This window comes from Neopsephotus bourkii, unplaced genomic scaffold (genome assembly GCF_033783945.1).
Source record: "Neopsephotus bourkii isolate Nb327-2 ecotype Australia unplaced genomic scaffold, CSIRO-AGI_Nbou_v1 NB_1780, whole genome shotgun sequence".
NCBI classification, from domain to species: Eukaryota; Metazoa; Chordata; class Aves; order Psittaciformes; family Psittacidae; genus Neopsephotus; species Neopsephotus bourkii.
This window is the reverse complement of record NW_026902254.1, coordinates 4442519-4468578: the sequence shown is the minus strand read 5'-3', so window position 1 is coordinate 4468578 and position 26060 is coordinate 4442519. Positions and strand designations below refer to the sequence as shown.

The following is a 26060-nucleotide window of genomic DNA, read 5'->3' as shown; positions in this document are numbered from 1 at the left end:
TTCTCACTCCTTCTCTCCACTGCCTGCAGGCATTTTTCTGCCTTGAACTTTTCCCTCTTGGAGTGCTTTATTCTTAAGAGTGCTTTATCTCTTTTTACCCTCACCCGGATTTCCCGTTTTCACTAAGGATTTTTCCTTTTTCCCTTTTGCCCTGCCCTTCCTTAGCTGATACCGGATAATCCTCCTTCCCAGTTCTGATAAACCTGAAAAAGTGTTTGTTCAGACCCACCACTAGCAAAGTGGAATCTTCTGCTTTCAGCACGGCAGCAAAAATTGAACAAGATTTTCTTCATCACTTTATCGGTCCGTCCGAATTCAGAGAGGATTGATAAAGTAATAGAGTTTATGAAAGATGCCAACACCGTCTTCTCTGATGACCTCTGCAATCCTCTGGCATCCTAAAAAAGCAACAGAATTTCATCTGCAAATGATGTCTATAACAAATCCCCAGCAACGTCTGTGCTGATGCCTTTAGGGCTGGCTCGGTGACTTCTGTGGGAAATTTGTAGCATCCAGCCTCTGGCATCTGCTCCTGGCAGAAGCTCAACCATTTGAAGAGAAGCGGAGGGGGAAAATAATCCCGATGAGGATATTTGCACATGCTGTTCTCTACCTCCTCGCCTGGGTGTTTTGCTGAAGGACTGGGACATCTGCACAGAAGGGAGAGCGGCAGCGGCTGGAGCTCGCCCTGTGTGGAGCTGAAGTTCCTCCAGTACTGTGGGGTTAGCAGTGCGCCGGGCCAGGCAGCAGGAGGAACGAGATCGCACCACCGGAGCGTACACTGACAGACTTGATTAAATTCAAGCCTGATGGCCTCTGGCATAAACAAGATTCATCAGCCCGGGACTTGTAATTCATCTAAAGCAGCTCGCAGCAGCTCGGCGGAGGAATGCAGTCAGGAAATGCACATGAAAATGTGCAAGAAGATCGCTCAGCTCACTAAGGTAAGCCTCGCTGTTGTAGCCTTCCCGGTGAGGTTAGGCTGCCCTGGCTGGGGACGGCAGAGCAGTCAGCTTTCTGATGGCCCCCGTCTGAGGGGAGGGAAGAGAAACCTGGCCTTTCTTGCTATGCTGTTGCTGAAAACATCGGTGTACACAAACTTCCTTTCAAAGACTCACCCCCACACCCCCCCCCCCGGTGCCACAGACTAGCCTCAGCGGGTTGCCTTTGTGGCTGACGATTGCAGAATCGCGTTCAACTGCTCTAATTAGCATGCAAGGATAGCGAGAGGGACTCGAGCTCTGAGAGGACAGAGGATGTGTCTGTGTGATGCTTGGAGGGGTTGACGGTATCCTTCCCCCCCCCCCCCCGAATTATGAAGACGGGGATTAGAGTTTTATAGGTTCTCGAGTACTATTGTTGCAAAGCTGCTGTGACCTGTGCTACCACAGTACAATATACTTGTCTTACACCTAATTGTTCCTGATGGGCATAAGTAGAGATACTTTACATGACATTCCTAAAAGACTAATTGGAGAAGAGATAGGATTAATTACACAGTATATTGTACTTAAAATTTTAGTCAATACTGAGTTACACTGCTGAATGTTTAGAACATTTTCCACACCATGTTAAGAAATAACAGAAAATCTGTACGAGGTGGCAGTTATCTTTTCACAGTATCACAGTATCACAGTATGTTAGAGATTGGAAGGGACCTCAAAAGATCATCTAGTCCAATCCCCCTGCCGGAGCAGGAACACCTAGATAAGGTTACACAGGTTGGTTTCACCAACCTTTAAGCTGTATCTTTGTTAAGTGAGAAAAACCTATTTCCAATCCTTCTTCACTAATCCAATTTTTACATGTTTTGTAGTCTAATGTCAATTGGTAAAGACATTTTAGCAATGAAAACATGCTGACAATAAAAAAAAAAAGCACTCACTAAAAATATATGTCAATAGGAAGTCATTAAGATGTTCAACTTAGACTGGTTTACTAGTAAGAGCTAGTACTATAACTAGTTCCAGTGCCATTATTCTCATCTAATGATATGTGTTAACATATATCAGTGTATGAATACATACACAAGTGCTACCTATATTTACACATATAGCTAGCAACCTGACTTAGTGGAAGATATTCCTGCCCATGGCGGGGGAGGGGTGGTGTGGGGGTGGGTGGAACTAAATGATCTGTAAGGTCTTTTCCAATTAGACCATTATAGGATTCTGTATTATACTTACTGTACTATACCAATAATTTTACCAGTGCTTTGATTATATGTGTGTATAACAGTATTTGTACACAATCTGATGCTTGCTTTCTGTCCATGAATACACAAATGACTCTTTACAGTGAGCTATCATTCTGTAGCAATTGAAAGAATACTGTCTGAATAAACATCAAATTTTTAGTTATTTTGAACAAAGATATGTTTGAGCAATGAAGTCTGTAAAAATTCTTCAAGAGAAGCACTTTCTGTTTATTGATAACATGCTAATTCCTCAACCACAGTGAAATGTACATGAAAGATGACTGTAAATTGGTTCAGATGTCCTGATCTGTCCCCTTATTTTCTGTCTGATACTTGGTATCTTTGGTCAGTTTTGCATGCTAAGTAGAATTTGTCCATAAGTATCACTCAAATCACTGTATTACCTTTTCTAGTAAAAAAGTAATAGGGTTGCTTTATTGATAACTTATACTTCATAGTAAGTTACAAGAATTGAGTTACCAGCTCCCTCTTTCTGGGTGTTCCATTTCTCAACAGCAGACTTGGAGCACATTGAAGAGATCTGAGCAAAGAAACACTTGTTCAAGATTTTCAGCTCTCAAACTAAACTAATGCTCTGTACAGACTTCTGTGCCTTTCACTATAAAGTGATTAGTTTTGAAGTCTCTTTAATCTCAACTAAATTTTGAGGAAAATATATCTCACTCCTTTCTGAAAACTCTATAAAGCTTGTCTTTGGTAAGGGAGGTAAGTTCTGCTATTTTAGCAGCAAAAGAGGGAGGGGAATCATGGCCAAATTATTGCAGTGGGATTTTTTTCAGATGCTTTTGCTAAATTTTTACTGTTAAAATGTGGGTGGGGTGATTACTTTTAATAGAATTTCCCCTCTGAATACTTTTCAGTCCTGTAAAATAAAGATGATTTGTACCTGAAGCTCAACAAAAAGTGCTTCTGAAAAGCGAATAATTTTATTTTGAAATGTGGCTTTTAAGAACCAATTTTCTCTACAGTAACACTACACTTACAGAGAACTTATGGCAGAATTGGATTTTTAATCATACACTTTCCCTTCCAATTTCTGAGTGCTTACTAACAGCAAATATCTGAGAAGTGAAATCTGAGACCAGATTTGCTAAACTTGGCATAAGTTTGTTCTGATCATTTTTGGATTAGAAACTTTGAGATCTCCTATTCAAATCACAGTTTTCTTGGCTGTGTTACCATCAGGATAATTATAATAAAATCCCTTCTGAGTTTAAATTGCCTGAAGTGCTTTCCTTTTCTGTTCCAGCATCGTATGCAGTATGCTGTCATTATACAGCTGCAACTTCCTGCCCAGTGATGTCAGAATTCATTGATGGGGTGATAATTCTCTAATTGCTCATCCACTTCACTTTGTACTTGGAGAAACAAATGCACAATGTTTAAATGAGGTGTAGGATACAGAGCTTCACTTACATTCTGTTTCTTTAGTTAGTCACTAGTGGCCTCCTCTTGCTCTCAAAAATGAAGGAAGGGTGTGCAAAAGGCATCAGCAGCAGAACCAAACTGGGTGAGATGATGGAGTTTCCATCATCGCATGAAATGTTGATTACATCATAAGACAGGTTGGTCTGGGAATCCTCATAGCTAGTCAAAACACACAGAAATACTGAAAACTGCCCCTATTCTACTGCCCTGCTATTTTTACTTTTAGAGAGGTAGAATATAGCAAGTTTTCATACCTTCAGTCATGCATTTTTCTGTTCTTCACCGTTTTGGCTGTAGCAGCAAAACTACAAACCTTTAGAAACATTTTGTTTGCTTCGGGCAGCAAACTGCTTTTTTTTTGTAGGCAATTTATTAGTATTTTTAGATGACTGGCCCTTCTCACAAAAATTGACCTTTCCCACTGTTGACATGTAAAACATATGTTGGTTTTCCCCATTAAGCTATCACAGTGAGAAAAACCAATGAGCATATTTGTAAGCTCAGTCAGGCTCCCCAGAATAAGGTGGCCTTTGCATTTCAATGCAGAAGTGGCCACAGGTCCTTGTTTGCCATTAGATATTTGTCTACCCACATTTGAAATCTGCTAATGAAAATATGGTAGGGTTTTATTATTACTTGTAGAGTTTAGCTTTTGCTTTGAAAGCCACAACTTACAGTGCTAAATGAATATGTGGGACAATCAAGTTTTGTTTGAAATATATATATATTTAAAAAAGGTATATTAAAAAGTGCAAACTGAATTTTTTTTATTTTTTTTTTTGTTCCTGTGGAGGCAGGTAAAAGGGTTTAGAAGCCTTGGTGAATTTGAATGAGAGCTGTCTAGGCCTTCTGAATTTTGACCTTAAAATCGGATAACATTACAGCTGTTTCCAGATGAGCTATGGTTTGATTTATGAACTTACAGAAATTAAACCAGAAATATTCTGCTTGTGAATGGGAATGTCCATGTGTAGTTGTCAGTCGCACATAAAATACACTTAATAGATAGGTACCTTGCTGCAACAGTAGTGCACTAATGCACTCAAATTCATAGAGGCTTAAAGTTAGTGTATTCCTACAATAGTAGTAGAATGCATGACTTTGTAATGGTAATTAAGTTTAGACTTCTCCATCAGACATGGGACCCTTGGCATGCTGTTTCATGCCTGCCAGTTCTGTGTATTTCTGATCTGCTTAGCAATTAATTGGGGTTTAAAACACATGGTGACTTTTTATAAGAAGTGTCATTCCCTGCTGCCTCAAGGTATGGGCTTCTATCATCTGTTGGCTCTTTGCAGGAATTCCGTGTGCTTATGGATTCTCAGGACAGTCCTTTTTGTTTGAGATAGGATGAGAAATGCTAATGAACTCTTGAAGAAGAGTGTTAAGCAGAACAGATCAGCTTTCATTGAAAGGGCAGTTCAGGCAGGACTGACAAGAACCAAGTACGCTGCAGATATTCATGCTATTCAGGCTTCTTTTCAAACCTCTGCCAGTGGGGCTCAAACCAAATCTAACGTGAATAACTAGGATGGTGGCATTGCCTGGTGATCAGAATGCTACCTAACCCACAAACCAGTTATGTTTCCTTCTTTGAGACAAATTCCTGGGCACCAGTGGAGGGATATTTTTAACGAGAGTAGAGAGCTACCCTCAAACTCATTTTCCTAGGAGTTCATCTGATTCTATATTGGGAATCTGGGAGCTTTTTTATAAGAAGCACATTTTAATTTGCAGTATTTCTGGTCAAGTAGATTGTTAAAAGCTCAAGCAGTCTGGCAAGAGTTTTGTGTATGTGTGCTGGATACTGTGAGTCACAGGAAAAGAGTGCTAATGTAAGAAAAAGTTAATTGCTGGTAAAACGTAATTATGAACTTTCTGTTTCCTTCAGGGGAAAGAAATACTGAAGGAGAACAAGTTTGGGCAGATGTTCCTTAATGATTCTATGTGGAGCAGTTGAAAATATTACACACTCCAGCTGCTTATCACCGCAGTCACCAGGAGGTTTATTGCCCTCAGCTCAGTCAGCAGGGTAGCAAATATGAAGCATTATTTAATAAGCTCCTGTGGAAAATCAGCCAGATAAGCAAACCCCACTGTCATTAGTTATTTAAGGAAGGATGTCAGACTTGTGAAGAAGTGTGTGCTCATTTTTAGTTCTAATAGCTTCACTGTGCAGGTGGAAATTTATAGAAGAATCAGCAAACAGCCTGGTATGTGTATGTGGCTATAGGCTGTTTACACCAGTGTAGCATGGCTGTATATTAACTAGATCTGTTAACCTTTCCTGTTTTATTTGCCATTTAAAAAAAGGTGGCTGACAGGTTTAGGAATGAAATATGATCAAATACTAATGGTTTATTCTGGAAGTACCTAACAGCTGAGCAACTGACAGAGCACTCCTGTTTTCTACTCATGTTCCTAGTTGAAATATGTTGTCTTTTTCACATAGCTAAAGCTAAGTTTATTGACCTTATTTTCTGTGATGTGTTAACAGTACTCAGTAACCAGTGCCTACAGTGGCTCAGCTGATTTGCAGTTAGTTATGCTACCAGAGTTCTCCTGTGTGCTTGGGGCTTTTTGATCTCAGTTCTCTGGAGAGTTATTCAATATCCTACAGAAATGAAGCAAAATGGAACAGCATAAAAAACTAAGATCATGCTTTTGGAGCAGCAATACTTCTCCTTTGGCAAGAAATATAAAATCTGGTTTCCATGTAGGCAGAGAGAAGCTTTTTATAAAGCTGCTTAAATTATGTACTAACAAGGCCAACAAAGTCAGCTATCAATATCCCTGTGTATTTTACTTTCTGATGTATTTGTTTTCGTTATTTTAATGTACAATTTTCTATCAGGATTTCAGAGCTAGCATTATTTTTACCTACCAGCTAACAAAAATGCACAAACTATGATTTCTGGAATTGTCATCACTACCTTTTCTTTACAGCATTAAAAGGGAACTCCTGGGTCATAAAATAATGTGCAATCAATCTCATATGTGTTGATCAGCTAGTCAAAAGCAGCATTAAAGACACACCTTCTATTAGGAAGGAACCTAAAATCTTATTGTTTGGATAGCCAGAAGTTGTCATTTAAATTAATTCAAGGTACAAGAGTGACATCTATGTATTGGAATTACCTTCTTACCATATAGATTTGTCACTGACTATACCAAGTTTGAGGAAAATCTGGCAGCCCTAGTAATGAACAACTCAAAGCTACTTTATAATGGAAACTGCATACTAAATTCAAGTCACTTTTTCAAGGAACTCTAGTTAATATTTATAGACAAAATGTTGGCATTTTGTTAATATGCACATTACAGGCAATAGGTAACAAAATATCCAGTGTTTCATTAATTATTAAGGTGTTCTTATCTCAACCCATGGGTTTTTACAATTTTTTTCTCTTCTTTATCCCACTGGGGAATGGTGTGGGGGGAGTGAGGAAGTGGCTGTGTGATACTTACTTGCTGGCTGGGTTTAAACTGTGACATGTGTACAAACCCTTTTCAGTAACACTGTAATTATACCTCTCTCCTAACATTTTCTTGAACTAGGATGTAGATGCCAGTATTTTACAACTCAGAGAATTACACTGAAATTAGAGGCCAGTGTCAACTCAGCTTAAGATAGTCTCAAATATACTAAAACTGTGTATTCAGGCTTTTCAGCCCTTCAGCATTGTGTATGGTATATAAAATACTTCTTTCCATAAAGAATCATGTTTTCTTCCCCAAAGTGAAGTCTTCATTAGGTTTACTAAACCAGCTGTTACACTGAGGTAGAAGTACCTCTGTTGCCACCTCTGCAGTCAGATCTTAAGCACATCAACAGTCTCACTATAACAGTTCACCTGTTTCTCCTGCCTGTACACAACTACCTGCCTCTGTGGAGCTGAAGACCACTTGTGACTTTAGTAGGAACAGATGGGCATGTGAGTTTTATTGCCTGTGCTTACGGCCATCAGGAAGAGTGTGAATGTAGTTAGTCCAGTACTAAGACTGGGTTAATTTATCCTACCTCCCAGTAGGACACAGGAGTTCAGGCTCCACAGTGCTGGTTCAAACTTGGCATTTTATTTCATGTATATTAATTTGTCTTCCAAAGGGCTCAGGGGCAGCAGAACACACATAACCCTATTGCTGAGGAAAAACTGCCTTTATTTCAGAAACAAACTACAAACTGTTTCCAAATGGGGATTTTTTTCTGAAATTAAGGACCTCAATAAAATTCATCTGAAATAAGATTGTACCTTTCTTATATAGTTGTCATTCAGAACTTTGACTTAGCCTTTAGGCACTTAAATACAGTTTTAACTTAAAACAGGTCACTACTAGAGAAGTCTTCTGTTTTTAACTGTCTTTGGAAGCTACAGCATTTGGTTGTGACTCTGCACTGACATTTAGCCAGTTACATGAGAGCTACCTTTAGATGTAAACATGAGGTTACAGTTGAATATTTTGTTTTTTACATTCAGGAGGAGAGAACTACAAGAATTTGGTAACAGGGCTGTTAAGAACTATAGGTGACACTTTTAAATGTTTTTACAATGTTTAAATGATTTTACTAAGATGCTATATGCCTTAGTATTTCATAAACATAATAAATTGTCTCAAACCTACAGGGCATTGCAATGCAACTACAATGCATCACCGCTGCACTCTGGGTGCAGTTGGTACAGTCCTTGTCCCCTGATTTTCAAGGTGAGGAATGCAAACTGGAGAACAGAACAGCTTCCTGCTGGCTTGTGCCCCCAGAGAAGTGAATACAGGCAGGGTGTGGTGAGGCAGTATAGTCAAGTTGGAATAGTGACAAGTGCCTCTTTGTCATCCAGAGCAGTCATTGTTCATGATATAAACATCATCAGTGCCACCAGAGACTATTGGGGCTTAAAGCTTTATATTTGAATGCTTAAAATTTTAAAATCAAAGCATAATTAAAAATTATCTTAAGCATTAATAGCTGGACTAGGGTCTCATCATAGAATCATGAAATTATTTGGGCTGGAGGGACCTTTAAGTTATCTAGCCCAACCCCACTGCAATGGGCAGGGACATCTTCAACTAGATCAGGTTGCTCAGAGACATGCGCCAAGATTTTTCCTGAGCGATTTCAGACTCAGTGTGTATGGAAGATTTAATTTTCTCCTTTAAAGTACATTATATTACATTTATCTAGACTGAACTTTATGTGTCTTTTTACCACTGTTTGTGAAGCTCTTCTGCGACTCCTGTAGTTGACTATCACTTTTGATACTTTATTTTTCAAAATTGTAATAGCTATATGAAGTAGGATAGCTGCTGGTACAGTGCTCTAGAGGCTTCATCATGATCTCTGTTCTGAAAAGTGACTCTCTGAGTAGAGAATATATTTAGTCATAATAAAATAAAGAGTATGAACTGCATCTTACTAGGATGAGAAAACTTCAAGGCAGCTGAAATCTCCACAGCCCCTAGAATACCGTGCTTTTCTTTTCTCAAAGTATACACATAATAAACTGGGAATTAAAAAGCAACAGCTCTTAACACAGTAGCAGCAAAGGCTCTGAGAAAGTTTTGTATGTATTCCCACTGTTGAATTTGCTTACAGCAGCAAAGAACTTAAATCTCGGTGCCTGCAGTAGAAGAAACTGGTGTTATTAATTCATGGATGCCTGAGGGTTCTGAAGGCTTCTTAATTAGCAATGTAGAACATGTAAAGAAATACTTATACATTTTAAAAATCCCTCTATGTGAATCTCACCTGTGAGCTACAGGACAGCAAAATTTGATCCAGTCTCTATAATGCTTTAATCTGGATTAGGAAGAAACAGGGTTTATTTTATCTGTGTTTATCACAGATCTGCATCAATGGCGCAACCTGCAATAAACACCGTGTTTTTAAATAAGTTATAATATATGTCTCCAAGAAAGGATATATTCAATTGGAAAAATGTGTTTCACCGAGGGCTGTAATTAAATCAACAATTCAATATTGGCAAGGTTTCCAAATTCTACTGTATTTAAAGTAAGGAAATACTTTGAAAAAACAGGAATTAAGTAAAATTTTCCGTGATGAATTTTATTATTTACTTCATTTATTGTACAATTGGACAATGTCAGTTTATCATAATCTGTAACAAGATTTTAAAAGATAATTTGGAAGGGCAGAACTTCAGATTGATATCTAGAATCATAAAAAAAAAACCAACCCACAAACAAAAATGACAAAACCAAACCAAAACACAAAAAACTCCAACAAAACCTAACCCTTTGAAAGCAGTGAATGTGTCTGCAATTTTAGACTCCTTAAAAATCTTCCTTTAAAAATCTGGGTAATGAAACATTTTCACAAAATTGAATCATTGAGTCATTAGACCTCATAGCAACCTTCCAATATCTGAAGGGGGCCTATGAGGATGCTGGGGTGGGACTCTTCATTAGGGAGTGTAGTGATAGGACAAGGGATAACAGGTTAAAACTTGGGAAAAGTTTAGATATAAGGAAGAAGTTCTTTACTGTGAGGGTGGTGAGGCACTGGAATGAGTTGTCCAAGGAAGCTGTGAATGCTCCATCCCTGGCAGTGTTCAAGGCCAGGTTGGACAGAGCCGTGGGCGAGATGGTTTAGTGTGAGGTGTCTCTGCTCATGGCAGGGGGATTGGAACTTGATGGTCTTAAGGTCCTTTCCAACCATAACTATTCTATGATTCTATGAGTTTTAACTATTTTTCCTTTGAAACGGAAATAGTTGCAACATACTGAGCAGATTTCTTCTCCCTACTAAAATAATTCTATGAACCTTACTTAACTACTTGGGACACAGACATAAAAACTGTGAGAAGATTAATTTTGCCCACAGATTTGAAATAACCAATAATTAGTCTGGGCAACTCTTCAATGAATTAGGTCAGATGCTGACGATCACATTTCTGTGTTTCATTCTACCAGCAAAACAGAGATGAATATCCACCCATTGAGACTCAAATTTCCACTCATGATTATGAATTTATCTAGTAAATCAGCACTGCCTGTCTCATATTATGTTGTGTTCAGGCTGATGGTGGCATCTGGATACCTCTGAAGTCTAACTTCATCATAGAGATTTCCTAAATTCCACTAAGCATTAGACCATCACCAACATCTTCAGTGAGTTATCTAAAACAGCGGAAGAAAATGGTCTCCCTGCTCTATTATTCCTACAGTTCTGTTCAATAGTGGCTAGTACCACAATGAAGAATTTTGACTTGAAAATGCATGCTTTTAAATTTAATCTTCAAGCTTGAGTGCTGAAACTAATTCCTCAATATCTTAACCTTTTTTAGAGATTTAGTTTTTAGAGGGCTGCTACTCTATATTTTTAAGAAATCTAAGCCCCTCACACATGCTTTTCACTCCCTACCAAATATAGCTACTCTATTCTTATTCCAGATATGTCATTTAAGAGACTGGAATTATGTGAGATGAACCTGGGACTGAAAGGAAAAATACTGGAAAATTATTTCAGTATCTGTACCTTGTGAGTGTAAATACTGATGGTCAATGTTGTGTAAAACTCTTAAGAGCTGTGCTGGTAAACAGCTTTTAAAAAGCAGCTCTAAAACTGATCAGTTTGGCAATACAGACAGAATTGCCTTCAAATAAAAAGAGCACTATATTACGCTGTGTTGCTATCATAACACCTATGGCTACCACAGAACTACATATAAACACTTTAAGATATGCTTATTCATGGATGAATCACTGTAAATCAACAAACACACATATGTAGATAATCAGAAAGGCCGAATTGTTTGATATCAGAGTTCTTTCTGTTCAACTTTTGCAGTGCCCATCTTTGTGAAACTCTTGTATAACTCCGTAAGATCTCAAATATCCCCATAAATGTCAGGCTTTTACAGTCTTGGATGAATTCAACTCCATCTTGTGAAGCTGTTTCAGATAGATAGTGTGCAGGAAATAAAAGATTTGTATATATGCCCTCTGTCCATTTTTAGGTCACTGTAGTCCAGATGAATTTTTAGTACAGAAGCAAAGCCAACAGTGTCAATAGAAGGAATAAAAAGGTCTTATTTACATTTAATTTGCTACTAATTTAGCTGTCTGTTTTTTGTTACATACCTAAAACATAGAAGAACTGGATAGATTTGTATCTCAGAAGTTTGATCTGTATTATGCTACAAAAATATGAACTAATGCATCTCATTAGCCTAAATAGTCTAATTACAGTGGGGATAGAATTCATTTGCCAAACTAACATTCATAGAATTGGGCTGATGGCAACCTTATGAAGTTCAACAAAGCCAAGTGCAAGGTCCTACATCTGGGTTGGAGCGATCCTAGGCACAGCTACAGGCTGGGCAAAGAAGAGATTCAGATCAGCCCTGTGGAGAAGGACTTGGGGGTGCTGGTTGATGAGAAAATGAACATGAGCCGGCTTCAGTGTGCACTTGCAGCCCAGAAAGCCAACCGTATCCTGGGCTGCATCAAAAGGAGCATGACCAGCAGGACAAAGGAGGTGATCCTGCCTCTCTACTCTGCTCTCATGAGACCTCACTTGGAGTATTGTGTACAGTTCTGGTGTCCTGAACATAAAAAGAACATGGAGCTGTTGGAACAAGTCCAGAGGAGGGCCACGAGGATGATCAGGGGAAAGGAGCACCTCTTGTGTGAAGACAGGCTGAGAAAGTTGGGGCTGTTCAGCCTGGAGAAGAGAAGGCTGTGTGGAGATCTCATAGCAGCTTTGCAGTATCTGAAGGGAGGCTATAGAGATGCTGGGGAGGGACACTTCATTAGGGACTGTAGTGATAGGACAAGAGGTAACGGGTTAAAACTTAAACAGGGCAAGTTTAGATTGTATATAAGGAGGAAGTTCGTTACTGTGGGGGTGGTGAGGCACTGGAATGGGTTGTCCAGGGAAGTTGTGAATGCTCCATCCCTGGTGGTATTCAAGACCAGGTTGGATGAGGCCTTGGGTGATATGGTTTAGAGCAAGGTGTCCCTGCCCATGGCAGGGGGGTTGGAACTTGATTATCTTAAGTTCCTTTCCAACCCTAACTATTCTATGATTCTATGACTCTATGGTCAGTAGCAACTGGATTAGCTCCTGCGTACTAAATGGGGCCTGGAAAGACAAGCTGTGTTTTTTTCAGAGCATTTACTATGGTTTTGCAATTATATGAAACTGTCTTTTAAGCTTAACATGCACATTTACCAGGTTTAACTCTGAACTATTCAGTCTACTTTGGTCTTCTAATAGCTTTTTCTTTCCAAAGCAATAGCATGTTTGTACAACATCTTCTGTGAGGCGACTTTGGTGTGTGTCATGGGTAACAGATGAAGCCTGCTTGGGCTAATAATTTGTATTATAGTAATGAGAATTATTTTTCATTTTCAAGAAGAATATTAAGCATCAAAGGGTTTAAAGCAATTGTTTGAAACAATGCTTATTGTCATCAGAGGCTCGCTCAAGTCCTCTAAAACTTGATTTCTGAGACTTATAGCTGTTACTGAAAGTGAGAGGAAAATACCCCAACACATTGTCCGAACACTTCTCAGAAGATTTTGCAGTTTATAATTGTCTAGTCTGTTTCTAGTGAAAAGAAACAAGCAACACAAAGAAACAACAGCAAAACACTAAACTGGAGCAGTTTAACAACTTGGAATTTAACAACTTGATAAATATAGTAACTGAATTAATGGATTCCATTTACCAGATACTTTAATTTCCTATTATTTTTCTCACTCTCAATAGGTGATATATGCCCTGAACACTAAGAATGATGAACATGAAGCTAGTATACAGGCTCTGAGAGAGGCTCATGAAGAAGAAATTCAGCACATTCTTGCTGAGACAAGGGAAACAGTTCTCCAGTGTAAAAGCAAAGTTGAAGAAGAGCAGTTGCTAAGAAAACATATTCAGGCCCTTGAAATTGCAGTAGAACAGCACAAGAGACTAAAGGAAGAAGCCTTGTCAGAGTTAATGTTGTACAAGAAGCAGATGGAAGAGAGGGAGCCAAGAACACAAATTAAACAAGCGCAGGCAGTCCTTTCTGTGGACACAGTAGGTACCAATACAAACTTTGAAAACAAGCTTCTACATTTAAGTCAGGAATCTGATGAGCTGGTAAATGAATGCAAAGCATCCAGAAGAGAAAATATAGATGAAAAAGTGATTTTAGATGAAAAATACAGTGTGGAAGGACAACCTTTAATAAATGAGATGAAAAACCTGAAGAGTGAAAACCAGAGAGCAGGTGAAGAATATACTCAGAAAACGAGCAAACGGCAAGCCTCTTGTGAGAAAGAAAAAGAGACTTTGAAAAAGGCCACTCAACAATCTACGATAGAAACAAAGAATTGCCAACAAAGAGAAATGGATCAAAGGAAGAGCTCAGAGGCTGAGAAAGGTTTTTTGCTGCAGCAGGTAAAGAAGCTGGAGGCAGACCTCGAGGAGAAAAACCAGAAGATAAATGAGATGAAGAAGCGTTCCCAGAAACTGAAGGAGAGAATACAGGTAGGGTATAAGACTATGGTCTTTATCTCTTTCTATAAAAGTGCAAATTATCAGTTTTTAAACATTTGAGGGAGGAAGAGGTCTTTTAAATATATTGAGTCAAATGCATTGTAAGCACTACAACAATTTTAGAGGCTTAGGAGGAAGATAGTGCTGAGAGTTTTAAAAAAAGAGTTGGGATTATTAGTAACTCATTAGAACTCTTTGAACACTAGACTTTGTGTTCCTTGAGGGAGGAGTAAGTTAAAATACAAATTCATGTGTTGGCTGAACAGAGCTTTACCTTTCCTGCCCAGAAATGTGAAGAGAGCACCAAGCAGGCACTCATGCTAGCAATGGGTATTTACAGAGTACATTCTTCTTTTCCCTTGTGGCTGCCAGCAGCTTAGTACATGGATATGAACAAGGTTAGGTAAGAAACCTGAGCTGGCAGGTTAGGAATCAAATGTGTTGTATTTTATGACTCTTGAAATAGTGGCTAGTTCCAGATGATGTTTAATGAAGTGTCCTTTAAACCTGTGGAGTTCTATGCACAGAGCCATGAGGCTTTCACCATTAGTTCTAATCTTGCACTTGCCTGTCTACCCTCCCTGATGTATATCTCAGACATACACAGCTCTGCAGCCCCTTTCTGCTTAATTGCATTGCTGACACATCATGGGCAATCTGCCAACCAGTTGCATTTGGTACATAAGGTCAGGATGTGGGAGAGACACTGATGAACTGCACTGAAGCTGAAGCACCCAGCCATGCTCTGGGCTCAACAGTTCCACTTCCTTCTGATATTATTGGTCCTCTCCATCACATAAACTCACCTAGCAGACCTGTCCCCAGCCCTATGACAGCAATCTTGCATATTAGATAAGAAAACACCTTGAAGGTCTAGACTTGGAGTATTTCAGAATAACTCTTTCTTGATGGGAAAGATTTATTTCCTTTAGAGTCAGAGAACCCCAGAACTTTGTACGAAGTGTGGTTACGCCAGTCAGCTGTGTTCTTCCAAGACAACTCTGATTCTTTTCACCACCTGCCCTCACGTCTGTCAGTATCATTTTGCTGATGGTGCAGAGTTCTGTGCCTCTTCTTTGAGGATGTTCTTTGAGGAAGTTCAGCCTTCAGTTCAGTCACTGCCCTTTTGTTTCATGAGATCAGAGGGTGAATTGAATACACCTTCCTCAGTATTATTTAGACTCTATTCTCTTAATGTGTAGCTCTGCAGCAGAACAACCGCTAACTTCTGCAGGAAAGTGCAGAGGTTATAATGAATGGCAGAGATGCAGATAAGCCAGCTTGTTCTAAATTAAGTCAGGGAAATCGTATCTGTTTCAACACGGAAAAGTGTCTGGGCTCTGTAGAACTCAGAAATGACAGATGGAAAGAAGGAAAGTAAAATCCTCATTTCTTGGTGGTACTTGAAGTAACATTCAGCAGAAATGGAGACATGAAAAATTATGCACATGATTTATTCTTCCTATTTACCATGTAAGAAATGCAGTCTTTTAGGAATAAATAATGTAAAACATAGGAACTGAAAATAAGGTGGTGTCATTAGCAATTTAATTTCTAACTTCAGTATCAGCTGAATAAAACTGAAATACTTTCTGAAGGACATATGCTCACCTTGCACATTTCAGATCCCCTAAGTCCTTGGAATGAGTCTGATTTACATACTACCAGAGCATATTGCCTTGAATGTATAAAGAAAAGTTTCTCCTTTCTAAACTGGCTGTTTCTGATGCCACCATTAAACAGATTAATAGATTTTTCACACTTCCGTGAACAAGGGGCAGACTGGGAAACAGAAACATTTCTCTAATCACTAGTACGTCTGATCATTAGTAAAGACTAACAAGAAATGCTATTATAAGGCTTAAAAGACAAAAGGACTCATGTTTAAGCAAGGTGAATTTTCTGTTTTCTTCTCAGTGTATCCCAAGAGGTTTGAGGCCTTTAGATGATAGGCACCACATTAGTGCACTTTGTTATTATTATTGCTGTGGAAGAGAGAATACAAAGGATGACAAGTCATTAAGTCTGATCTGTTCTGGCTAGTTTTGGAAGAATTTTGGCATATGCTGGAGGTAAAAGAAACGAGTTTAAGTTTTCAACTATAAAGAGTGCTAAACACAGGTTTGTTTTAATGCATAAGGTTTTACTCAATGTTCATACAGGAGCAAATGACAATTTTGTCTGAATGGATATTGCATTATTATATTGGGCATGTAGAAACTGAGACTAGAACATGCAGAAATAAATCATTAAATATGGTTCAATTTTTTGCCTGTATTTATGGACAGATAATTCCCAGCCAAGTCTGTAGGATCTGATATTTCTGGTTTGAGGCATCTTCATTATGTTACAAACCATTGTACTTCAGCAACTGAAAAAACCCCTACCAACTAATATTCATTAACTTTTGGCATGAGTTCTCATGAAATTAATGAAAGCATATCCTGTTCCAAGTTTAGGCTAATCACTTGAAAGATGTCTGACATAATTCTTGATGAGTGTTCACTTTACAATGATGCCTACTACATCTGAGGGAATGGCTTCACATTACAAACATTCTGGCAGCAGAGACAGTTTAAGGGTATGGAAGACGAAAAATGCATTTGAACCAGCTCTGCAGGTGAAAAATTTATATTGTGGAACTACACTGAGAGAAAAAATGACCAGTTCAGAGGACAAAAAAAGAAACATATTTAATAAAAATAGAAGTAATGTCATGGATATTTTAGGATTTGGAAGTGTAGCTTAAGGGAACACATGAAATTCTGGAATCAGAAGGCAGAGTGGAACAACTGGAGGAAGATCTAAGTGTAGTCAAGGAAAGAGATCTACTTCAAGAGAAGGAAATCCTGCAAAAAGCAGGTAAGACTGTTGTTAATGTCATACTGAAGTATTTGTCAGTAGTTGCTCACATTGGAAAGTCTGCAAGTTATTTGTGCTATTTGAAATGTAAATTTTGATATCACAGGAGATACAGAAACAATGTTGAAATCCCAAAGTGAAGCTGTTAATACAGTAGATGAACTGAAACATCAAATAACAGCAAATGGCTTGTGCAGAGGCCAGAACATGAGCTGCTCTGAAGATGTGCAAGAGCTTAAACAGGTGGTTTGCTCTCAACTTTTCAAAGGCACGGCATGCCAAAAGTACTGAAATCAGTATCATCTTTCTGTAATGGCTTTTGGGTTATTCTACAGCATTCAGTCCTCTAAGATTCCCAGATCTCTGACCTCATCCAGTGGAACACTGGCTTCTGTTTATAACCTGAACTAAATGAGTAAATGAGTTGCTGCAGTGATAGTGAAGAAACTACTGACGTCCTTGAGCTAGACCAGGGCAGAGTGTTCAGCTGCTTCTGTACCAACAGAATTTCTCTGTTGAGGTCAAGTTGGAATGCTGATTCAGTTTCTTTAACTACAGAAAACAGTTCTTCTGACAAGCTATGCAGGAATAATGCAGGAATAAACTCAGTTCAATGAGGAACGTATGTGTCCTGAGAGTTCCCTTTGTATAATGTCTCCCCTTAAACAATTGTCCAGCCCCAAATCTTTTCTGTATTTTTTAGTTCTCCTATAATACTGTTATGTTAGCATTCTGGAAAATTGGACCTGACATCAGAGACATAAGAAAAAACAAATTGCCCTTTGTACTTTTTCACAGAACTGAGGTTGTCCTTGAGGAAGCCTGCGAGGTTGGAAGTGGGTTACGCACCCAACTCAAACCAGAGCAGCAAAAATAAAACCCATTCCTAGTCTGCAGAAGAGGCATACAGGACTGAATCACTACAGTTCTACATTGCTAACTAAAATAAAGCCAGTATTTTTCAGTGGACTATGTCTACCTAAATAGCATATTCACTACAAAATAGACTAGTGTGACCACAGAATTCTACCCTGGTTTTGTCATGTTATATAGTTAGTGTGTTTTATAGACTATGGAAACTGTAGCCACTTAAAAAAAGGATATGAATAAAAGGCACAGAGAACTTGCCTTGTAAAGGCAAACATGTGTCCTATAAGGAAAAGATTTGTCTGAAGGAATAGCTGTCAAAAGGGCTGGAAGATCTTGTAATGAAGCATGCAAAGGAAATAAAGCTAGTCTAAAACTTCATGGAAGCTGAAAGAAAAAAAATGCAGAAGGTAGGAATGGTCTTCTATTTATAGATGCTCTAATTCATCTGCTTTTAATCTTATTGGTCACAGTGACATCATTTGAATTATCCGTACTGGAGGCACTTTGAATTAACATAAAATGCAAGGATTTTCTTGCTACAGTCTTACTGGGGTGGGGGTGGGGGGAGGAGGAAAAGGAAAGTCAAACTGGTGTATTTCCATGAAAAACTTCACAGGCAGGAAGGTGAATTTATCCTTGATGTGATGAACTGCCTTCTTAGCAACACTTATCCTTGCATGCTTTGCTTCCTGCAGACATGCGGCCATGCAGGTCTCTGGCTGCAGCGAATGCCTGAGCCTGGCACTTGTATTGGAGGGAGCCAGTGACACCGCTTGTGTGCAGTGTGAGCGAATAAATGATCTGCTCAGGCAGGTGGTTGAACTGAGGGAGGAGGTAGAAGGTTGAGAGCCATCAGAGAATGCAAAAGTGAAATAGATTGGTGGAGCCACACCCTAAGGCAAGGGCAGAGGGAAGTGGTTGAACAAGTGCTGGATCCCCTTCCCTCCTACCATCAAATAGAAGGAGTGAACTTAAGGGACAGGGAGGTATGGAGGGAGGTCCCTCCTTTGGGAGGTAAGTGAAAACCCTCGCAATCCCTTCCTCCCTCCCAGTTGCCCTTGAATAACAGGTATGAGGTCTTGGAACTACAGGGCCAGGTAAATGGAGATGAAGGGGTAGATCTATCTAGTGAGTCTCCTAGGGCTTGTCACTCACCCTCATGCCTTAGAACTTCTTCAACCCAGAAGAAAAGAAGAGTAATTGTGGTGGGTGACTCCCTTCTGAGGGGAACAGAAGGGCCCATTTGTCGATCAGATCCATCCCACAGGGAGGTCTGCTGCCTACCTGGGGCTCAGATTAGAGCTGTTAAAAGGAAACTCTGATCTGGTGCAGCCCTCTGACTACTATCCACTGCTGGTTTTTCAGGTTGGCAGTGATGAAGTTATTACAAGGAGGGCAAGGGAAATGAAGAGAGACTTCAGGGCCCTCGGACGGCTGGTTAGAGGGTCTGGAGCACAAGTGGTGTTTGCCTCCATACCTGTTACAAGCAAGGGTGAAGAGATAAATAGGAAGAGTCTGCAGAGTAATGTATGGCTACGTGACTGGTGCCAAAGGCACGGTTTTGGGTTTAATCTTGGGCTGCTATATGAGACACCTGGTTTGCTGGTGGTGGGTGGGATACACCTGTCCCAGAGGGGGAAAAGGCTTTTGGGGCAGGAGTTAGCAGGGCTCATTGACAGGGCTTTAAGCTAGATATGAAGGGGGAAGGGGAGATAACTGGGCCTGCTGGGGACAAGCCCAAGAGAAACATGCTTGAAAGGGCTTGAAGGATGGCGAACTAGGGAGGACTCTCAATCTATTGCTTCATTTGAGGGAAAGGAGAGTTGTTTAGACCCTGTCTCGCAGGGGAAAAAGGGTATCAGGGTGAGAGTTAGCAGAGCTCACTCACAGAGCTTTAGGTTAGACTCAAAGTGCAAGGGGGTTGTAGCTGGGTTTGAACTAGCGGGGCATTGTTCTAGTATTAATGAAGACCAGAAGGCCTCCCGCCTCCCAAGGGTGCCACTAGCGTGCTCTGCTCGCTCCCTGAAATGCTTGTACACCAATGCATGCAGCATGGGGAATAAACAGAAGGAGTTAGAAGTCTGTGTGGTCTAAAGGTTATGATGTGGTGGCAATTACAGAGACATGGTGGAACAGCTCACATGAGTGGTCATGGATGTCTATGTCCTTTTTAGGAAAGATAGGTCAGAAAAGCAAGGTGGTGGAGTTGCTCTTTATGTGAGAGAGCAACTAGAATGTATTGAGTTCTGTCCAGGGGCAGATGAGGAGCAAATGGAAAGTCTGTGGGTACGAATTAAGGGACTGGCTGGTACGGGTGATACAGTTGTGGGAGTCTATTATAGACCTCCTGATCAGGATGAGGGAGTTGATGAGGCTTTCTACATGCAACTGAAAGCAGCCTCATGACTACCTTCCTTGGTCCTCATGGGGGATTTTAACTACCCCGATATTTGCTGGAAGACTCACACAGCCAATCATTCACAGTCTAGGAGGTTCCTCCAGTGCATTGATGATAACTTCGTAATGTAAGTGGTGGACAAACCAACTAGGAGAGGAGCGCTGCTGGATCTAGTACTCACCAACAAGGAGGGTCTGGTTGAAGTGGTGATGGTCAATGGCAGCCTTGGCTGCAGTGACCATGAGATGGTGGAGTTTAAGATCCTGTGTGGGAGGGATAGAATACCTAGCAAGGCCACAGTTCTGGATTTCTGAAGGGCCAACTTTGGCCTCTTCAATCAATTGCTAAGGGAAGTTTCATGGGAAAGGGTATTAGGTGGAAAAGTGGCTCGAGATAGTTGGTCAGCATTTAAGGACCACTTCTTCCAAGCTCAGGATCAGAGGGCCCCAATGGGTAGGAAATCAAGTAAGGGAGCCAGGAGACCAGCATGGTTAAACAAGGAATTGCTGGGCAAACTTGTGGAAAAAGAGAATCTATGGATTATGGAAAGAGGGGCTGGCCACTTGGGAGGAATATAGGGTAGTTGTTAGAGGATGTAGGGAGGCAATTAGGACAGCTAAGGCCTCCTTGGAACTTCATCTTGCAAGTCGGGTTAAGGACAATAGGAAGGGCTTTTTCAAATACATAGTGGATAAAACTAACACAAGAGGCAATATAGGCCCACTGCTGAACGAGGTGGGTGCCCTGGAGACAGAAGATTTAAAGAAGGCAGAGGTACTGAATGCCTTCTTTGCCTCTGTCTTTACTCCTGCAGACTCTCCCCGGGGGCCCAAGATTCCTGTAGCCTCAGAAGGAGTCAGGATAAAGGAGGAGTTTGCTTTGGTAGATGAGGATTGGGTTAGAGATCAGTTAAGCAGTCTGGATATCTATAAATCGATGGGTCCGGATGGAATACACCCACGGGTGCTGAGGGAGCTGGTGGAGGTCATTGCTAGGCAACTCTCCATCATCTTTGGTAAGTCATGGGAAACAGGAGAGGTGCCTGAGGATTGGAGGATGGCAAATGTCACGCCAGTCTATAAGAAGGGCAAGAAGGAGGAGCCAGGTAATTATAGACTGGTCAGCCTTACCTCCATCCCTGGAAATGTGATGGAACAACTTATTCTTGACACCATCTCTAGACATATCAAGGATGAGGGGGTCATTAAGAGCAGCCAACATGGTTTTACCAAGGGGAAGTCATGTTTGACCAACCTTATAGCCTTCTATGAGGAAGTAACTAGGTGGATGCATGATGATAGAGCGGTAGATGTGGTTTTCCTTAATTTCAGTAAGGCATTTGATACTGTCTCCCACAGCATCCTCATAGATAAGCTAAGGAAGTGTGGGCTTGGTGATCAGATAGTGAGGTGGATCAAGAGCTGGTTGAAGGGAAGAAGGCAGAGAGTTGTGGTCAATGGGGCAGAATCTAGCTGGAGGTCTGTGACTAGTGGAGTACCTCAGGGGTCGGTGCTGGGACCAGTGCTGTTTAATATTTTTATCAACGACCTGGATGAGGGAACTGAGTGTACCCTCAGCAAGTTTGCTGATGATACTAAACTGGGAGGAATGGCTGACACACCAGAAGGCTGTGCTGGCATTCAGCGAGACCTGGACAGGCTGGAGAGTTGGGCAGGGAGAAACTTGATGAAATTCAAGAAGGGCAAGTGTAGAGTCTTGCATCTGGGGAAGAACAGCCCCATGTACCAGTACAGGTTGGGGGTTGACCTGCTGGAAAGTCGTGAAGGGGAAAGGGACCTGGGGGTCCTGGTGGATAGGAGGATGACCACGAGCCAGCAATGTGCCTTTGTGGCCAAGAAGGCCAATGGCATCCTAGGCTGTATTAGAAAGGGTGTGGTTAGTAGGTCAAGAGAGGTTCTCCTCCCCCTCTATTCTGCCTTGGTGAGGCCGCATCTGGAATACTGTGTCCAGTTCCGGGCCCCTCAGTTCAAGGAGGACAGGGAATTGCTTGAAAGAGTCCATCACAGAGCCACAAAGACGAATAAGGGAGTGGAACATCTCCCTTATGAGGAGAGGCTGAGGGAGCTGGGTCTCTTTAGCTTGGAGAAGAGGAGACTGAGGGGTGACCTCATCAGTGTTTACAAATATGTAAAGGGTGAGTGTCAGGATGATGGAGCTAGGTTTTTTTCAGTGATGTCCAGTGATAGGACAAGGGGCAATGGGTGTAAACTGGAGCATAGGAGGTTCCATGTGAACATCAGGAAAAACTTCTTTACTGTGAGAGTGACAGAGCACTGGAACAGGTTGCTCAGGGGAGTTGTGGAGTCTCCTGCATTGGAGATATTCAAGGCCCACCTGGACAAGTTCCTGTGTGATGTACTCTAGGTTACCCTGCTCTTGCAGGGGGGTTGGATTAGATGTCTTTTGAGGTCCCTTCCAACCCTTGGGATTCTGTGATTCTGTGATTCTGTGACCTTTACAGTGACTAATATAAGGTCCTTCCTAAAGAAAACCTTATTGAAGGTGTATCCAGTTTCTGAGTTGAATTTCCATGGATTGCTGCTTTGAAATACTCAGCTACATTGATTAATCAAAACTTTGCACTGTGGCAGAGGATCTAATTCTGCCAAGTGTTGGTAAATGATTCAGAGTACAGGTGTTACCAGTGAAATGATGAGGAGTTACAAATACCCACATCTGTATATCCTCATTTAACTTGAGTCAGAAGGAAGGTTCATGTTCTCGTGGACTCAGACACGTTACCTGAGCAATTCCTTTACTCAATGAATTATAAGTGGCTGAGCTGTAAATTTTGTTGTCAGTATGCATTAGCAGTGACTGGCTTAAGAGATTCTTCAAAGGGTTTCTCTTTCATGAAAACTGCTGTCTGTGGCTGAATTCTTTGGCTTCAGGGAATTTGCCACCTGTAATGATACTGTACAGTAGGAAACTAAATGTGAGCTGAAATCTGTTCAAATGAAAGAAAACCTTGAAATACGTGGTTAGTTTTCAGCACATGCCTGAATTCTTATTGAAGCTTACAACTTGGTGCATGCCCAAGTGGTTTGCCAAATGTGGGCATAAACTATGGAGGAATTGAATTTCTGTCTCCTCATTTACTTTTGTGTTTGTCAGACATCTTCTAAAAAGAAGATATTATAGAATTGGATAATCAGGCTACTGGTCAAGTGTTCTTTAGACCCTTGTTGGTGCCAAGAATGTACTGGTACCTATTTTTCCCAGTTTTAGTGCTGCTTTCCGAGACTCACATTTACTTGAAAGTAATCCAATCACTTGCTAACAAGTTGGGAAGCCATAAAAAGCATGCAGCTCCTATCACTAAATGTTGAGCTTCATAGTACCTTCTAGCTTTTGGAGACTAGGAATTAAGTGCTCGTCAGAAGAATTAATTTCTGCCTATGAACTTTCTGGAGTGTATACATTTGTGTAATCTCATTTCTCAAACTTGTGTGAGTAAATTATCTGCTAGTGAAAGTGCTCATGTTTCATCAGTACTTGAAAATGCAGTGCTTCAGGGTACACATTTGCACTGTGAAGTGTAAGCTTTATGAAAAGGACTTTGAGCATTCACTTATGTGAATCAGTTTATACAGGTATATTTAAAATGTTGCCAGCTGCAGGTCTTCATGTGAGTCAGATCAAATTTAAATATCAAATACTTTAGTAGAAAAAGGCATACTAGTAGGCACTTATTGCTTATAACCATCTCTTCTTAGAGATTCATATTAAAAATTATGAATCAAGTAAAAATTCTAAGTTTTGCTGGAGTTAGGAAAAGTTAGAATTGCAATATTTATCATTAATAATGCTGTTTATATCCCCTGATGGAATTAAGGCTTGTAACAACTGTCTGAGAATTATTACATCTATTTTCCAGATAGAAAAGCTAAGATATAGAGAAGCCAGTCAATTGGCAAAGTTGCAATCGGAATGCTGCAAACACGAGATCTCCAGGTTTTAATCAGAGAACTTATTATTTGAGGATACTATTATATACTCTTCTTTTCATACAGGCAAAACTGTATTTTTTCTTTGCAATATTAATGTGTCTCTCTTAATCTTATGAACTGCTACCTAACTGTTATCCAGGTTTTAACTGTGAAATGCTAATATGTTCTCCTTTATTTAATTATGAGTTGCAAGGAATATGTCAGTATTGCCTTTTCTTCTATTTCCTAATATAATGTCATCCTCTCAACAATTCTCAGTTTCTTAGATTTTAGGTACCTTTTCCATTATCTTGAATTCTTAAGTAGTTTTGCTGTAAAAATGGAGGTGGGGCAGGAGCAGGACTGTGAGAAGGGACTGTAGAGGATAAGGGAGGTGTTTAATTGCTATTTTTTTCCCATGTTTTTCACATTTGTGGTGTCTATGCTAGAATATGTTTTGAGTCAGCAAATTGGCACAAATAGGCAGAGCAAGCACACTTATACACTTGTAGTATATATCACTTCAGGACATTTCTACAAGTTGCACACTCAGTCTTTCTTCAGTAAACAATTGCATTCGCTACAGAGACTTTCTACAGGCTCTTTCTTGGTCACTGTCTTGCATATGTATCACTGATAGTCCAAAAACTATATCTAGAAATAAGGTGATTAGGTCGTCTTGTATTTTTTTTATTTAATTTCATTTTTACTTCCTCACTGGGATTTTCTTTACACCTGCTGTAAAATAATGCTCCACTAAGTTATCCAATAACACTCCACTAAGATACCCATTAATGCTCCACTGTAAGATAATGTTTTTCCACTAATTGCCCATTAGTCACCTACTTATATGTATGGTCAATGTATATTTATTATTTTCAGACCTTGTGAATGGTTCTTGCATACTAAATTCTTTTTGAACACTAACACCACTGAAGGCAAAACAGTCTGACTCCTCATGCTGGACAATTTTTTGCCTCAGGGAAGCTTCCAGTAGAAGATTAGGATTATATGAGCTGTATTGGCGAACACTAGCACTAGAATGAACCAGAAATCAGGCCAAACTATTAATACTTCTTTGACTGAATAATACATAAGGGATGTTAAAAAGCGTGGCATGTATAATTGTATAAACAGTAACATATATTACTGTGTAAAGTGCTTTATCATGTTCTGTCCCAGCTATTGCATGCTCTTTCCTTTTTCTTTTTTTTTTTTTTTCCCTTTTTTCTCACTTAGGAGCTGCAGACACAGCTAGAGCAACTTAAAAGAAAATCTGAGTGTGAACTAAACCAACTAGAGAAAGAGAAAGAAGTCCTAGCTGGGAAACTTCAAAACTCTTCACTTGAGGTAAACTGAACATAAATGTAACCCAGTAATAAAAAGATTCTTCATTTGTCCTCTCATCTGAGAGATTTTTGGTTAGATTTCAGTCATATCTGCTGTGACTGTCATTCGAGAAAATATGCAGGGACTCTGGATATAAATAACAGGAATTACTGCTCCTGAACATCTATGAAGATTTCAACAAGCCTATTTATTTTGACAAATTTCATATATCACTCTTTGGAGGTGTATTAAGGCTTTTTGTTGAGGAGTTTGGCTGTACCAGGTTTGGATGGTGACTCTGACTGTTCATCTCCGTATAGGGCTGTGTGAGATTAGAATCTTTCTTATAGGCCCTTGTTGACTTTCTTAGAATCATAGAATGGTTAGGGTTGGAAAGGACCTGAAGACCATCAAGTTCCAACCCCCCTGCCATGGGCAGGGACACTTCACACAATACCATCTCACCGAAGGCTTCATCCAACCTGGCCTTGAAAACTGCCAGGG

General features: G+C 40.1%; 1 protein-coding gene across 1 annotated transcript in view; it reads left to right on the top strand.

The window, feature by feature from the left end:
- The first annotated feature begins 253 nt into the window (after window positions 1–253).
- The window catches only part of FAM184B (family with sequence similarity 184 member B), a 43349-nt gene continuing 17542 nt past the window's right edge, over window positions 254–26060 (top strand). Inside the window, exons 1-3 of the mRNA XM_061379735.1 lie at window positions 254–944; window positions 13377–14138; window positions 25467–25577. Coding sequence (XP_061235719.1) covers window positions 810–944; window positions 13377–14138; window positions 25467–25577 — 1008 coding nt within the window. The 5' untranslated portion in view covers window positions 254–809. The remainder of the gene's footprint in view (window positions 945–13376; window positions 14139–25466; window positions 25578–26060) is intronic.